Source organism: Amblyomma americanum, chromosome 1, assembly GCF_052857255.1.
Source record: "Amblyomma americanum isolate KBUSLIRL-KWMA chromosome 1, ASM5285725v1, whole genome shotgun sequence".
Classification (NCBI taxonomy): Eukaryota; Metazoa; Arthropoda; class Arachnida; order Ixodida; family Ixodidae; genus Amblyomma; species Amblyomma americanum.
The window spans coordinates 548,126,920-548,144,390 of record NC_135497.1 but is presented as its reverse complement, the minus strand read 5'-3'; the positions used below and the strand labels follow the sequence as shown (position 1 = coordinate 548,144,390).

Genomic DNA, 17,471 nt, shown 5'->3' with positions numbered 1-17,471 from the left:
AAAGACCAGCGCATCCCAGCAATAAATAAATACGTGTACTATTGACTCTAGTTTGTGACACAACAAGCAGTCAGCACCCCGTGGTAAAAACAATCCCTTCTCCTCCATCCATGTTTTAACCGGCAATGCACCAGTGTGCAACTTGAAGAAAAACATCTTCACACCAACTGGCACAACCGTCTTGTTAAAACATTTCCTCCTTGGCCTCCACTGTATACAGATATCGATATATTGACTTGGAGAAAACACAGTCAAGCAAATCTTTTAGCAGTTTCTTACGCGTGGCATTTGAAAGGTATTCCAAAGTGAACCGAGCATTTATAAACCGGAAAGCAAAGATCACTTCTTTCAAAAATCTACTTGCACTGTATCGCATCCCATCTACAGTGGAAATAACATAGTTTGGCAAAGCCCAAGAAAGCCTCAATTGAATAAAAGTCCGCAGGAAACGACCGTGTTGATCTGGAAGAAACATAAAGCTTGACACCACCTGCCTCAAGTACATGTGTGGCAGGGAAAGAACCCCTTTTCTCAAGCGCAGAAATAACTTATCACGTTTAGTCCTCTTACACGAGGACTGCCAAACAAATACTACAAAGATACGATGAAACTTTTGAATGCTAAGTCGAAAGCACGAAAGGACCTGCAACAAATAGCACACTTCCTGAACCAGTATACGATACATAAGTTCGCGCGCGCGAATATAGACAGTTCCTTTCCCGACCATTTCTGTGTACGCATGCGTGGACAGTTAGTTCTTGAATTTCCTCCTTCAAAAGTTATCGTTATCTCGATACTCGTCAAGAGGAACACCATAGGTATTTGGAAGGGACATGTGGACATTTCACACTCGCATGAAACAAAGGCGCTAATGTCCAGTTCCAATGCCAAAGGCCCGCACATTTGTCCAGATTAACAACGCTCATGGTTACATCACAAACCCACGCCAGGTAAATGATATGGAATGAACAAAGGCGCGTCTAGTGAATACGGTGTTGTCTTAAAAGGTTGCTTTAGAGACATGTACTATGGGGTATATTAGTAATTATGAGCATGGAAATGACAGAAGTCGCAGCTAAGCGAGTAGCAAAGTACGTTTTTGCTACTTTTCTTCTTCGATTGGATTGGCGCGCACGTAGCGACATCAGGCGGCGCCCACTAAAACCACTCCTCCTCCTCCTCGCAATGTACGCCACTGCCCCAACATCAGATAGCGCGCGACGACGACTATAGTGAGGACAGTCTGGTCGACATCCTCTTGGCTGGCGCCGAAGTGCTTAGAAATCACTTTCTTTGTCCGTGGTCCATCTATCACAGGGCCCTGACTGTGGCCTTGCCTACATTTGGAGGAACAGCACGGCTCAGTTGTGGCGAATGCTGCCATGAGTACTGCATTCAGCGCAGCCGAGCCTGTCGCTCCTTAACACGTCCGGCTCCGTGCAGAGATTTAATTGAGGGTTTCGATTGACGTTATTCTCTCTACGAGCAACTGGCGGGGTCTCTTCGCTGACAGGCTGCTAAGGTTCAGGGCACTTCACGCGGTTCTCCCGCGGGAGAGAGCCATTTCATCGCACAGTGAAGGCATTAAGGAACGAACGCGATATGGAGACACTGACTGCAAATTCGTTGCAAATCGCGGACTCAGAAATGATCTGAAAATCACATCAACTTCTTCTCAGCAAGAATACAAGAGATCCGATAAATCTCGGGTTTCGCACTACCTCGCGCTGTCCGCACTGCTGTCAACTTCGTCGTCGACTGTGTCTTAAGGGTCTCTGCCTATTGCATTTGGAATAAAAAGTGCAGTATTTTATAAATTTTTAGCCACCGGGCAAAAAGAAATCGGAAATTATAAAAATACCCGCAAAGAACTCGCAACACTGTTACTCTCCTGGGAAGTTAAAAATTCCGGAACACCGACCAAAGTGCGACCCAATGATGGCGCGACCACGTGACAACGTCGGCACGTAATCCCATGGTCCCCACTTGTGTCACATGATCGCGAGGCGTATAATGAATTGGTATACCTTCCCGTAGCAAAAGGACCTAGATGGCGCCAACTGTTCATTGTCCCGTCTTCATATCTTGCCACGTGACTGCAACACTAATCACTTGTGGCACACCATTAAAAGGCACGTACAGCGCGGACAATTCCACAAAGCAGACTCAAAGCCCCCACAAATCCTTATGCCTCTGGGGAAAAAAAGGCGAAAGTTGCGACCATACTACACCAATACATGGTCTCATTCCAATCTTCTTAAAACCTCTAAAAATTTGTTTTTCGTTTCCCCAAAATGCTCAATTTTTATTTATGAGCAGCTTGAGATAAGTCTGGATGACTTTTTCTCCTGTTTAAACCACCAAACATGTGCCATTGCTTCTGATCCAACAGCAACAACATGGGCAGACAGTAATCAATTAATGAACATGTATGCGCTGCAGGCAGAATGCTGGAAAAATAAAAGCACCGTGGTGGTGCTTTCCCCAGCATAGCGAGGCGCAGTGCCACATGCGTGGTACTCCGCTGCATATTTCCCGGTCCTGTCAAGTACAGCGTACTGTATATATGCGTCTCTTGCGCAGATATACGTACTTATTTTATGGGTGCCGTACAGGATAGGACGTGGTTAACTCGTCCGATAGGGTTAACTCGTGGGAAGTAAAGCAAAGTAAAGTCCAGCTCCCGCCTTATGAACGCCAAGAGCCGTGCAAGTGTCAGCAACCACCCCGACCAAGCCTGCACGTATCCAACTTGGGCTCGATAGAGCAAGGTGCTTGCTGCACCCACCGGTGGGAATCAGATACGCTTGCCACTAGGCTACAGGCGTGGCACTAGCTCGAGGGTTTCCGGAAGCCTTTATATTTAACACATTCGCTGTACTAGACAATACAAGGCGATGGTCACACAATCACAGCAAGCCCTCCTTGAAATAGCGATTGTTTGCAACTAAGACTATTCTCATTCCCCCAAACAGGGTAGCTCATGTCAGTATGAGGAAGACGAAGTTGTTTTTTATCAGAACGCTGCCTTCGATACACCATTTTAAATGTATTTGGGCAAATTACCAATAACGCGCCGCTCCCTTTTGCCACGGCGATGGAAGTGGAGGCCGCTGGGCCTACCTTAGAACCTGGTGGGTCGGCAACTGCCTTCCAGAGAGAGCCCCTCTGCCACATGAGTGATTCTAGCAGCCAGGACACTGGTGTACTCTGTGCCAAGTTATGACTCCTCGACGGATGCCGGGTTCGTAGCGGTCGTTATGAAGAAGGCCAAGCGCAGACTGCGCAGACAATCCGAGTCGCCCTAATGAAGCCCGTCAAAGGTCAAGTGGGCGCGAAGTGCCCCGGCGCAAACAGTCTCGCTTGTGACACATGAACAACCCGTTCTCCTGAACCTTCAGAACAGTCAGGCACCTCTATATATCTGGAAAGCCTCGTACAGGGAGGGGTCGAAGACGTGAGAATAAAACCCTATAAAAGTGTTATTGCCATTGTTGCCAAGGGGTGGGACGTCCTAGAAATATTGATCGCCATCGCCAAACTCGACAATAGTATGTACGCCCACTCCAAGGCAGCGGCGCTACGTCTGGCGTAATCTGCAACGGTGACAGCGCCATCTGTGATGCCGATTTACCTACGTTCCTTGCCAGGTATAAATGCATCAAGCTGACCTTCGAGGTTGAATGTATACCATTATACTTGAAGCTTGGGCATTTTCGACAGTAAGTTCGGCCTATCGTTCCGAAGCCGCTACAGTGCAGGAGGTGCATAGGGATGGGTCACGTGAGCAGAGTCTGCAACAATTCCATCGTATGCCCGTGATGCTCGAAGCCACAGAGCGCAGACATTTGTCGAGCGACTGCCTTGCAGCCTGCAAGCTGCCGTGGCCTCCACGACTCTTCCTCGAATGACTGCCTCTTCCTAAGACACATAGAAACTTGGTTCTGCCAGCTTTTGGACTGACAAGTTTTCTTGAAGGAGGTAACCTGGCTTAAAGCATGAAGGTTTTTTAATCACGCCTTGTTCACGATTTGAAAGAAATTTTGGCGGAAACTGGAGCGAAGTGTCGGCGAGGTGCATCGCGCGAACATGCGTCTCTGCGCCCTTGAAAAGTTTTATCGGTTCCTCTTTCTTACACAGCTGTCATATAGACCAGGCACCTGGTCCAAGCAACGTGCGGTTGCAAGGCAGGTGTTGCAGGAAAATGCAAACATGCCAAATCAAACTAACCATACAATGTATTTGTTGCTTAGCCACGGCCTGGAAAGTTACGAGGCACAGACAGCTCGAACATAGAAGACGTTTATTTGGGGCGTGTGATCGCTTTTATCACCTGAAGTGTGAAGGGAAATGGTAGTGGAAGGAAGGAATTGAAGTGTTCGGCGCACGCACAGCCCTCTAGCATGACGAAGACAACTCTACCCTCTCCTCCAAAATCGAACCGTTGCACTGGCTTCCGCTGCCTCGTTGACCGGCGCAGGACTTACTGCGAAGCTTCGGCCGGACTCAAGGTAGGTGGGAGAAGAGAGGTGCGAGGTTGAATGTTGTTGCCCGCAATTTGGGCTGTATCAGGAGAATCATCTGGGGCGGCCGCTTCCAAGGGAGTGGTTACATTGGCCGCCGTGCAGGGTCCTTTCGTCTGGCTGGGCCCTGGACCACGAGCAGTCGTATCGGTGACCGGAAACCTTGGTGATGAATCCGAGCGGCGGCGCACCTGATCGACTTGCCGCTTGACGATTGCAGTGGGAGGCTCTACGGTTACCATCCGTGCTCCTGTCGCCGATTTGACATGAGCAGGGATCCACTTCTCTCCCAGTCCGTAATTGCGGACGTACAAGCTGCTGTCTGGCGGCCGTGTCCAGTCGTGGCTCCACTCAGTTGGACCTGCAACATTCACAGGGAAGCAGGTGTCTAGATGCGATCTTATTTGATACCCGAGGAGCATCTCTGAAGGTGATTTCCCAGTCTTCACAGGTGTTCGTCTATAATTGAACAGCAGCCGTACCAATTTTTCGTCGAGATCGCCGCCCTTTATTTTCTGAATGCCTTCCTTTATCGTTCGCTCCGCCCTTTCAGCAGCTGCAGTTTGACTGTGTGTGAAAAGGTGCCGTGCACAGGTTCGTAATGTTTTTTGCTGTAAATGTGGAAAATGCCTTACTCTTGAACTGTGTGCCGTTGTCATATACTATTGTACGTGGCACACCAAAGCGGGCAAACATGCTCCTCAGAGCCTTTATTGTGCTTTATACGTTTGCATGATGATGATGGATTTTTATGGCGCAAGGGCATCTATGGCCAAAGGGCGCCATGGCACAAGGTATTTTTCAAAATCTCAAGGTGGGGTCGAAGACCCATTTCCCAAGCATTTCACCCTAAATAAGCCTAGCACCAGACCAGGGGAAAGCTTGTACCCATTGTATCACCGGTGGGTACCCGGCGGCACTGGGGATCGAACCCCGCACCTCCCGCATGCGAGGCGGATGCTCAACCTCTTAGCCACCGCTGCGGTTTATACGTTTGCATGCTTCACAGGAATTGCTTTGATATATTTGTAGTGCGCGTCCACTACAACCAGGATCATCTTCCCAGTTACGGGTCCTGCGAAGTCGATTTGGATCCGATACCATCGTTCTTCAGTCTTCGGCCATTCTAGGGGAGGTGCAGCCGGTGGCATAAGTAAATTTGCTATTCAATTTCCATAATTGGCCGCGCGCTACTCTATGTCGCGGTCAAGTTCTGGCCACCAAAATAGGGAGCGTGCCACGGCTTTCATAGCCGATGATCCTTTGTGGGTTTCGTGAAGAAGTTGCAGGAAGCGCTCTCTGGCGTCACTGTGTATGACGACGCGATTGCCCCAGTATACGAGGTCATGGGCCAAGGACAGTTCTAGTCTACACTCATAATAAAGTGCTAAATCGGGCTTTATGTTTGCCCTGCTTGGTGGCCAACCGCGCGACACGCAATGTTGAACCTTACGATACAGTGAAATTCTAGAACACTACAGAATGGGGAGGAGAACCCTGCCCCCCCCCCGTACATCTCTCAAAAAGAAGGAAGAAGTAATCTGGCGAAAACTGCAGACGGGTACCTTTCCAAACCTGTATGTCCTACACAAATGGCATCCTGAGGTGCACTCTTCCAAATGCAAAAACTGAAAGCATAGCGACCCTAAATCACATGCTGTGGTCTTGACCAGCGCTAAATGGTCTACATGGAAACAATGAGTCATGGGGTTCCTTCTTCCATAGCCAGGAAGGACAAGTCCAGAAACATGTCATCGGTCAAGCCCAGGCCGCCGCCGGAAGTCAACTGATTCCGGCCGACGTCTAGGGGGGAGGCATACGGTGAAGGTGAAAGGGGGAGCTGCGTCTCACCCGATCACCCATACTCTTTGACGGGTGCAAATAAAGTGATCTCTCTCTCTCTTAAGCAATTTCGAGTCGACATTCGTTAGATTCTTCAGTTCACGCGTTGAGACCACACCTTCATCTAAGCTTTCGAGCGGGAGGACGTACTCCGGGGGCTCACCTTCACCTCCGTCTCTGGTGGTCTGCTGTGGCAGTCTGCTGAGAGCATCCGAGTTGAGAAGTTGTTTCCCAAGAACATACTGAAGCTTGTAATTGTAGCCTCTGAGGTACAGTGCCCAGCGTTGAATTCGCGCAGCCGTCATAGTCGGTGTCTGGCGGTCAGGTCTCAGCAGGCTGACGAGTGGTTGATCATCCGTGACCAACGTAAATTCACGACCTAGAAGATAGTCCCGGAATTTTGTTACACCGAAAATCAGCACCAACACATCACGTTCTAACTGGGAGTAGTTCCGCTCTGCTTCTGCCAGTGTTCCTGAGCGAAAACCAATAGGTCTATGTACGTTGTTGCTAGAATGAAATGGACCTGCTCCGACCCCGAGCGACGACGCATCACACTCTAGCTTGAGTTCCTTTGTACAGTCGAAATGTACAAGCACTCGAGCATTTTTCAGACGTTCTTTCGCTGCATCAAACTTTTATTTTATTTTATTTATTTGAACCTCAAGGGTCCCTGACGGGACATTACATGAGGAGAGGGCGCAATAACAGCGGTTAACAATGAATTACATGGGAATCATGACGATGACGTGGATTCCTTGATGGCAACTTTTTGCGGTGCTTTCCATTGCCACCGAGCGTTTTTCCCCAATAGTTAATTGATACAGCGGTGCTAGGTACGTTGACATGTTTGGAAAAAATTTCACGTCGAACGTCAACATTCCGATAAATGACCGCCGTTCGGTCACGTTCCGTGGAAAAGGTGTGTGCATAATTGCTTTCACGTGTCTTTCGATTGAATAGAGGCACTCGCCGTCAATGTGATGTCCGAGGTATATAACAGCTGGTTGTCGAAATTTGCATTTGTCATACCGCAACTTCACTCCATGATCCCGAAAACGCTCTAAGACGACTTTCAATAGCTCTCCGTTATCGCCTTTCTTCTCGGATACGATTACATCATCAATGTAGGCTTGCACGCCGGGTAAACCACTGATAATCGTGTCGATTTTTCTGTGCGAAATCGACGGCGCAGACGATATTCCGAACGGAAGTCAATTATAGCAAAATAAGCCGTTTTGGGTATTGATGACGCAGAGTTTGCAAGCGACTTCGAGGTACCTGACTGCAAGCGTCTCGCAAGTCGAGGGTGCCGAATCATTCACCGCCACTTAAAACTGCGAACATATCCTCGATTACACGAATAGGATATTGTTCGGTTGTGCAAACAGGGTTCAATGTAGCTTTAACATTGCCACAAATCTGTACCGATCCATCTTTCTTTAGCACCGGCGCTATAACGTTGCCTAATCCGAATGGCTGACTGGCGATAAGACGCCAAGGGAAACGAGTCGGTCTAGCACCAAAGCTACCTTGTCGCGTAGGGCATAAGGAAGAGTCTCGCCTTACAAAACTTTGGTATTGCTTCATCTTTGAGGCGCAGGCTCGCTGGAGGACCCTTCATTAGGCCGAGCTCCGTGGTGAAGACGTCCTGGTAGTCTGAGAAAATGGATTTAATCTTGCAGGTGTCCGTTTCGCTGGTTTCTGTGGCTCCGCAGGCCGGAGTCAAATGTAGCACCGGAGCGCCAGCGTTGTCCTGCAGCGTCAGCAGGTCCCTTCCGCATAGGCTTGGCCCTTCGCAGTCGAACACCATGAGGGGACAGCCCACGAGCACGTCTCTGAAGCCGACACGTAATGTCAGATCACCTAGCACCGCAAACCGCACTGCGTAGCACAACTTCACACGTGACGGCTTCTAGGCAGGCCAATGGTTTTGATGCTTCCTGTACTGTCCCTGAGAAATGACATACTGGCGACCAGGTGTCGACTTCCATTGCTAATTGAACGCCACCCCATATAAATGAGTGGCGTATTGGTGGCTCGAAAGATTTTTACGCTCCGAAACCAATTTCCTAACGTGGACTTCGTCACTGCCATCGTCCATTGGCGTGTTTTCCGTTATTGCCAGTGCATCTGTTTGCATCGCTCCGCCAGATAAACCTTCCGCGGTTAGGGTGGCTTTAACATTTCTTAGCAAGGTGTCCCCAAAGCCTACAGCGACAACAACGCACTTGCCCATCCGCAACTGACATCGTCGTGTTTCGAGCTGCCACACCTTCCGCATTCCAGATGCTCTTCAGCCTTTCTGTATTCCCCAAAGGACGTTTTAAGAGACGCCTGCAATTTCAATAGAGCCTTTGTCTCTGATGACATTTTCAAAGCGTCATTTTCAGCTGTTTCAACCGAAATTGCGAGCGCATCAGCCTCCGCTATCGTGATGTCGGCCTTTCCAAGTAATAGCTTCTGTAGGGCCCTCGACCGAACACCGCGCGCAATACGATCCCTGAGCATCCGCTCCAGGGCGTTGCCAAATTTGCAGTCATCGGCTATGTGCCATATTTCCACCAGGAACTACGTGACAGATTCCCCTTCCATCTGGGAGCGATTAAAAAACTTGAAACTCTCAGCTATTTCATGTCGCTTCGGGTCATAGTACTCGCTCAGCACCTCGAACTCTTGCTCGAAACTCAAAGCTTTTGGGGCTCGCAGTGCGACCTTGACGGCTAATACTTCCACGGTTTGTGTGCTCAATGCTGCCACGAGCAGTGCTCTCTTCTTGGCCGAATCGGTGATTTATTTAGCTTCAAAGTAGGCCTCTGCTTTAATGCGATACGGCTTCCACTTATCTGCATCTTCGTTGAATGCAGGTAGCATATGATGAGCCATGCTTGTCGTCTGTGAGGTTGCCTTCGCGGACGCCGATTCCGGGTCTACTTTCACCGACTGTGGAGTATCCCATCCTCGTCGCCAGTGATGCATAGCCACGGCCTGCGGCCCGGACAGTTACGAGGCACCGACCGCTCGAACATTGAAGACGTGTATTTGGGGCGTGTGATGGCTTTTAGCTCCTGAAGTGGAAACGGAAATGGGAGAGGAAAGAAGGAATGGAAGTGTTCGGCGCACCCGCAGCACTCTAGCATGACGAAGACAGAACAGTATTAAAGCCCTTATGAAATCCTCTTCTCGCGAGCACTGATAAGCTTTTGCATTTCGCATTTCGTGTGTGTGAGGTTATATCATGGTATCGCACATTGCGTGCTACGATAAAAGGCAAAACAGCGAATGTTCTAAGATATTTTTGTGGGCGGATCTGTTCTATGTTCGGGCTTTTTTGAGACTGCAGCCAGTGAAGGTGGAGTATGTGCTCAACCATTTTGCAGGCATGAAGTAAGCCCTGAAGTACGCCCTGAAAGCAGCTAAAACAAGACCGGTCTCTTCTTCAGGAACAAGGCTAATTGGAGAGAAATTGGAGAGGCATTTACTACCCTGCAGTAGGCGTAGTCAGCCTGATGGTGGTGATGATGACGATGAATTAAAGATAAAATAATAGCGGCTCCGGGTCAACCAAGGACAGCAATAGTAATTGTCCTTAAAAGCTATCCATAATACCGCTGCAGTAAGACTTAGTTGGGAAGCAAGAAGCATCGTATGCATTATTTGCTTCCCACACAAAGCCTAGAACCTCTACTAACAGAAATAGAGAGAATATTTTATAACAGCGATGGCTTCATAATTGCTGCAGGAGATTTCAACGCCAAGAATTCAGCTTGTGGTAGAAATAAGACCGACGGCAAGGGAATTGAAATAGAAAATTTTATCAGTGCCGGAACTTGGAATTATTAAATCATCCCAACACTTTTCCTACGTTCGAGTCCAGCATGGACGACGCGGAATTGACTTGACAATATTTTCTCCACAGCTGACGTCTTATTTGGTCTAATGGGAGGTTCTAGATAAATTTACAAATGGCGGCCACAAGTACTTAAGTATTAAGCTTTTCAATCAACCAGAGGCAAAAGTAAGGAAGCTTACACACAAGGGAGAGCCTAAAGTTCTTAAAGAGCGAGAAAAGAGTGCGTGTTTAAAGGATACAGCTGAGGCCAACAGTGCCACAGTTAATCAACTTGAAGATATAGTCAACGCCTTATATAATAATAACAATCTTATCCAAAGACAATCGAAGGTAACAGCTAACAAAACAGAAAGATCCAATTTTTGGTGGAGCCCGCAACTATAAAGAGAGTGGAAAAGGGTGAACGCACACAGAAGATGATTCCAAAATAGATGGGAAAATATTAGGGACATCTACAAAGCAAGGTAGAAGAAGCAGTCTAACAGTGTAGTCAACTCGTCAAGGATCCAAACAAAAATAATAGAGACATATTTGTACAACAGTGAAGAATAGTGATCAATTTCTCTTACAAAATAGCTGCTAACAAAATCAAAGAGGCAATAGTAATTTCGAACACCCGATTCAAATCAGGTGAAGCTACGACATTCACGATTGATGAATCTGTTGTTAAACTATTTGCAAACGACTGTCTAATCTACAGAGTTGTTAATGATAATCACAGCAAGAACCTACTCAGGGAGAATATCTGCAACCTTGGGGACTGGTGCGAACGGCATGGGACGGAAATTAATTTTCGGAAAACAGTCTCTATGTAAATCACAATAAAAAAAACGTCCCATTCGTATGACATTGGCTATCAGCATATTCATTCAGTCTCGCCTGTGAAGTACCTAGGCTTAACAATTAAAAATAACCTTAGTTGGGCCGAGTACATTAATAACATTTCCTCCAAAGCATTTGCTAAACTCTGTTCCTTGCGCAGAAAACTAAAGAGTGCCCCGTCAAATGTAAAGAATGAAGCATATTTTACACTTGTTCGCACAGTTCTCGAGTATGGATTCGTTGTGTAGGACCCTTATTTCACTAAAGATATTAAGGTGGAGCGCGCTGATCGTCACGCTGCCAGCACTCCATACAGCGACAGATTGCCAGACTGAAGTTAATTTATTTATTGTACTATAACAAAATTCGCCTATCAAGTGACAGTTATGTTTTTTTTTCAGAGCGCTCAGGTCCGTGAGACTGAATCATTCTGCAATAATAATGCCATATTTTGCACGGACAACAGTATTTCAAAAATCGTTCTTCCCCCATACGATTGAACAGTGGAACTGTCTCCCTCCCTCTATTGCTTAATGTTCTGACGGGGAAAAAGTTGAAGAGTTGTTATCGATGCAATGTAATGCCCTCCTGCTTGGGCAGCACTAGCTGTCTGCAGTATTTCTAAATAAAATAATTATAATAAGGAAGGCGTTTGTACCCCTGCTACTTTTGCCCTTAAACTACACTTGTTTAGTTGTTTTTATCCCGTCCTCGTCCCTACCTCCATGCCTGCTCTAGAATCTGCTTTGCCCCGCACGGTAAACTTAAACCAGGATAAGCGCCAATTTTGTTACGCACTGTCACCCCAATCCGTGCACCTTTTCCTCCCTCACCCTCACCTCACCGACTTAATCCCTCATGAGGTGGGGCTGAGAAGACCCTCATGAGGGTTTATTTATTTATTTATTTATTTATTTATTTATTTATTTATTTATTTATTTATTTATTTATTTATTTATTTATTTATTTATTTATTTATTTATTTATGCATACTTTCAAGGCCCGCAGGCACTACAGAAAGGATTGCCCTCGTAAGGGTGCCGATGTCTGCTGACATGTTCGCGGCGAAAAGCGATGTTCACGTGAACACGACAGGAGCGAGTCGAGTCAGACGTCAGCCCTACTCGCTGACCACGCGTTTACGTAAACGCCATCCGGGGAACAGCGGCGATGGTCAGCGTAGAGCACTGCAACGCGAGCTCTGAGAGGAGGCGTCCAGGATCGCGAGCACCAGTACAAGACCACTTTCTCCTCTTCCCTTCCACCGACCCCACAAAGGTCGGGCCGCACTCAGTCAACCTACTTCGGCACGACTCAGCACAACAGACCCAGTCGTACCGATTCTGTCGACTCGTCGAGTTCATTTTAAAACCGAGAGGGCACAGTTGAGGTTCTCTGTCGGGAAGAAAATCGATTACTCTGTTCATGTAAACGCCGACGAGTCGATTCGGGGAGTGCAAGGTTAGGTTCCAGTCGGGTCGGCAGCGGATGTCTTGGCTCGCTGATCACTGTGCAGATTACACGGCTGAAAAGATTATCTGGCTGGTAAACAGCAGGAGCAGGGGCATGCTCACAAGTGCCGCCGTGCCTACTAGGACGCGGCGTAACTGGCTTGACTCGAAAAGTATTTTATCGACAAAACGCGCAGTAGTCGAATTGGCATGACCTCTCTCAGACCGACGACTGGATCGATACGCTCCTGCCAGCTTCATGTAAAGTAGGCTAACAATACAAAGATGTGTCAAGGTACGGGTGTTCAAATTAGAGGGACGTCATCACATTAGCACTCAGTGATGAACAACTTAACTTTTAAGTTCCGACCTCCCATGAAGGTTGTAAAAATGTTTTCATATCACTTTCTTCAGTGATAAAAAAAACTGCACCCCTACTGTTGCTCGCTAAGTTTTGGTTTAAGTTTCTTTTTCAGTGCACCTACTTGTATAACTTAGCCTCACAAATATGTTTTACGTCACCATGTCTATGTTATACAAAGGGTGTGTCACCTAAGATATTACACAATTTTTAAGAATTCGCTTGAAGAGTTAGTTTTTTTGTTTTTGAGTTTTGGCATAGCATTGTCATCGATGTAGTACATCATAATACATTTAAGGAGTGCTAATTAGCAGGCTGGTTAAGGAATATTGAATAGTTAACAGTTTAACTATTACTGTTAGGCTCCTTAATTATTGAGAGGCGTGTAGCTCACCATAAGTAATATCCATATCAATTTTTAGAAAATTCGAAAACGCGGTTACCCTCGGCGCTGTGGCCCAAAAATTTTGGCTATATCGCGCCTAAATGCATCCGCTTTCGCGAAGCTTACAGGCAAAACAACCTCTCCAGTGCACGTAACTCGTTGAAATAGCGAAAATTTGTTGAGACACAACATTAAGGCTAACTCCGTTTTCGAAATTCTAAAAAAATGCATATTATGGTGGCCTAACAGGAGCCTAAAATTAGTAGGTAAAAAGGTAACAATTGAATACTAATTAAGCAGCCTGCTAGTTAGGACGCCTTCTCTGCATTTCGATGCACTACACCGCTGACAATGCTATGCTGAAAAAAGCAATCTTCTAACACAAAAGCCAATTTTTAAAAACTCTGGAAATTCGTAGGTGAAACACCCTATATACATATACGCGCTCATTCGTTTTGTTGACTGCTGGCGTCCTTCGCAGGTATGTCGATCGTAATGAGCGCCTCATTCCTCTTCCATTGTCCGCTCAGTAGCTTGCCGAGGGTCTCGGTTCCGGCAGTCTTGATAGCGCAAGAGGTTTCTAGCACAGCTTCCGCCCTCACCGTTTGATCATCTCCCACGTGACACTTGCGGTAATACAGAACGCACTACGTCCGCCGCTATGGACGAGGGTGGCCCTGGTGAGCACTCTCAATGTTAGGTTACAGGCGCATGAACATACCCCCGGAAATAGACGATGGAACAGCCGCCGCCGTTGCTCGGCTGGTAGAGCACCGGGCGCGAAATTCGGAGGTCGTGGGCTTGGATCCCACCGGCGGCATATGCATAGTTGCTTTTGCTTCTGCTCATCAATTATCTTTCAGCGAGTGAATAACAGACTATTCAACTCCCACTGATCATCACAAATTGATGTAAAAATGATAACTTTCCCCTATGCCCCTTGGCTTCGGTGACTGTTGTCTTCCTTAGTATATGTACATAGTGTTCTATGTAAATAAACTTCTTTCCTGTCCTATACGCGTCGTCTTTATCCGCTCGGCAGGCCACCGCCGCCTACACAGCATCTATACACTTTCGTCTGGTTTTCCTGTAAAGGCTTGCTTAGATGTGCCACGGGCGTGTCTGCCCTGCCTCCTCCTCCGCCGCATTCGCAGGTGGTCGTAGGCGGACTAGGCATGCTCAAAACTGCGCCAACCTCACCGGTGAGTGAAGCTGGGATGCACGCCCCGTGGACACCCGGCTCACCTGCCGCCGCTGTGCCCGTGGCGTCGTCCCTGTGCTTATGCATGTCGTCGACTCCTCGGTGGTCGCCGCAGGGGCAGTGCTCCACCACCGTGACGGCGTCACACGTTGGGCCGTCGCCGCCGCGCGGCGCCTTGGGGTCCTGCGTCGGCACGCTGCCGTAGCTGGCAGGCTTGAAGTTTAGCCCGTGAAGGTCGTCGGGGACGTCGGTGCCACGCTCGAAGGGCCCCACCATGTTGTCGTTCACAACGGGCGGGCCGCCGCTTGTCTGCGGGTCCTGCTGCTGCCGCCAGAGGCATGCGCCCGAGCAGCAGCAGCAGGAGCACGGCTGGTCTCCCCGGTCGCGCCAAGCGGCGCATGCAGCGCAGTCCTCCCCAGGCTGCACCTCCTCTCCCCCGCGGAGAGGCCCCGGTTCGCGAGGCAGCACTGCGTTGGCGAGCCATCGACGGTGGCGTCAGTGCACACAGAGACGCGATCGCTCAGTACGGCTGCCGCCTGCCTTACTCACTGCCTCCCTTGAAACAGCAGGTCGAGTGAAGCCTTCGCTGTGCGGACGGTCTGCGATGCTACCTGCAGCTATGACGAAGCTTCCCCTCCGGCTGCGCAAGATGGCATCTTCTTCCTTCGAAGGCCACAGCACGTACCGTCGCAATCGTGTCGCGCGGCTGCGGCTAAAATGAAGCAACTTAATAAATGTAGATGCTGAAAGAAGGCGCTGGTGAAAAAAGATTTACAGATGCACTGGCGCTGGGTAGAAGTTGTTGTTGTTGTTGTTAGCCTATCAAAAGATGGCACATACCCACACTGGGGGATCGGCCAAGAATGGGGTGGCTATTCACCTGAACGCAGTTAACAAAAAGGAAAAGCACGTGGTAGCGCAACACCGGTGAATTTTTGTCATGAACAGAAAAGGGATGTGTGTTTTGATTTTAAAATTTTAAGAATAATAATAAAGAGAGGGATTAAATATTAATGATTTAGTCAAAATGTAATAATTCATAGAAAAGAAAAGGTTGGAACACTTAGCAAGGCAGTCGGTGAGATTCTGTTTCAAGAATGCATTGCTCGGTTTATGTTATTTTCGTCTTCTTCCAAGCTCGCCTGCATAGCAATGGCAGCTCACTCGCCCTACGCGGCGCACAGTTCAGGCAATCGAAGAGTTGAGCGCGGTACGGACTGAGAAGCACGAGCGCTAACTGGTGCTGCTTCTCTGAACAAGGTCGCGTCAAGCCAAACCTGCTTGCCGTCTTATGACGACGCGCACACATTATGTTGCACAGCTGGTCTGTCTGAGTGGAATAGGAAAGAGAGCATGCGCGTTTCTTGATTTGGGCGGGAAATTGAATAATTTTTTTTTGTTGTACTGCGCCAGCTTGCCTGGTTGCATAAATTATCCGTACATGCAGATACACGACGGATTCCTGAAGCAAGTGCAACAAGATCCGGTCGTGCGGCCCAAATATCCAGTCGTCTTCATCAGGTGGTCCACCTGGGGCGGTCCGCATCGGAGCTGGTATTTCTGCCGCATGGCGTGCAAAGACAGGCACGTCCAGAGCAAGGCCCAGAGCAAGTGGGCGGGACAGGAACTGTTAACGACAGGGTAAGAATACACAGCTATTATGCGTCTTCAACGGCAGTTACAAAGTTTCGAAATGGACAAGAACGAATGGACCCGGGTAGAGAATTCCAGGCTTCTATTGAACGGGGAAAAAAAACTGAATTTGAACAAATTAGCATGCGCAAAATACGGTATCAAATTAAGCTCGTGATGACTTCTTGTAGATGATAATGGTGCAAAGTTAATGTAGTGGTTAGCTGACAGCCTTACTGAGGAATTGACGACACAATGTAAGAATTTTAATGATTCAGTGTGGCGACGGACAGACAGCGTGGTTAAATTCAATGAGAGAAGTGTAGAAGAGGGTGAGAAATCGCGATCATAACGATGACATATAAAACGCACAGCTTTCTTCTGGACTGCTTCTAACATGTTAATTTCGAATTGCTTGTACGGGTTCCACACTACAGCTGCGTAATCAAGAACAGGGCGGATTAGAGATTTATACAACAGTAGCTTTGTGTCTTTTGGTGAATTGGGTAGCGTGCGTCGTAGATAACCTAGTTTTTTTAGTGCTGTATTACATATGTAATCAATGTGTTTAGACCAAGACATGTTATGCGTGAATATGACACCAAGATATTTGTACTGCGAGACCCTATCCACCACACGGCCATTGAAAGAGTAACTAAAATGGGAAACGGAAGATTTGTTACAAAAATACATGAGGATGGTTTTGTCGAAATTAATTCTCATTTGCCAGGTACTACACCAACTACAAAACATAGCAAATGACTCTTGGAGGTGACGATGATCATTAGGGCCATTAATTACTTCGTATAAAACGCAGTCATCAGCGTAAAGACGAATGTTAGAAGAAATGTTATGCGGCAAGTCATTTATATATATTAAAAAGAGTAGTGGTCCAAGGACGGAGCCTTGAGGCACACCTGACGTTACATCAACAGCAGTAGAATGAGAAGAATTATAGGATACGAACTGGGAACGAGATGAGAGAAAGCTAGAAATCCAATGAACCAAGTGAGGATTGTTTAGTATAGCATTTAGTTTAGCAAGAAGCTTGGAATGTAGAACAGTATCGAATGCTTTCGAGAAGTCTATAAAAATGGCATCAACTTGGTTACCGACATCGAGGTTATGTAATATATCATGAGCAAATTCTGTTAATTGTGTTACCGTACTAAAACCGCGCCTAAACCCATGCTGAAAGTTAGATAGCAAATTATTGGATTCAAGAAAAAGCATGATGTGTTTATGAGTGATGTGTTCCAACATTTTGCATGACTGTGATGTCAACGAAATCGGTCTGTAGTTCGACAAGCACTGTCTATCACCAGATTTGAAAAGAGGGAGCACTTTGGCTAATTTCCAAGAAGAAGGAACTGTAGCGGATGATAAGGACTTGTTGAATAT

The 17,471-nt window shown here is 47.5% G+C and overlaps 1 protein-coding gene across 1 annotated transcript; it reads right to left on the bottom strand.

Annotated features, from left to right (window-relative positions):
- Nucleotides 1-4,346: 4,346 nt before the first annotated feature.
- Nucleotides 4,347-6,740, bottom strand: LOC144108067 (uncharacterized). Its single transcript, XM_077641351.1, has 2 exons — nt 6,529-6,740; nt 4,347-4,884 (listed from the first exon to the last, which is right to left on the bottom strand). The coding sequence occupies exons 1-2, from the start codon at nt 6,668-6,670 to the stop codon at nt 4,484-4,486; spliced, it is 543 nt and encodes a 180-aa protein (XP_077497477.1). The 5' UTR covers nt 6,671-6,740; the 3' UTR covers nt 4,347-4,483.
- Between the last annotated feature and the right edge of the window lie 10,731 nt (nt 6,741-17,471).

What these genes read in the sequence shown, in the direction of transcription:
- LOC144108067 (XM_077641351.1), bottom strand. Translation starts at nt 6,670, where the DNA reads ATGACGGCTGCGCGAATTCAACGCTGGGCACTGTACCTCAGAGGCTAC. An exon ending in CACCAGAGACGGAGGTGAAG is followed by an intron (nt 4,885 to 6,528) that starts GTGAGCCCCCGG and finishes TGAATGTTGCAG; the next exon opens with GTCCAACTGAGTGGAGCCAC.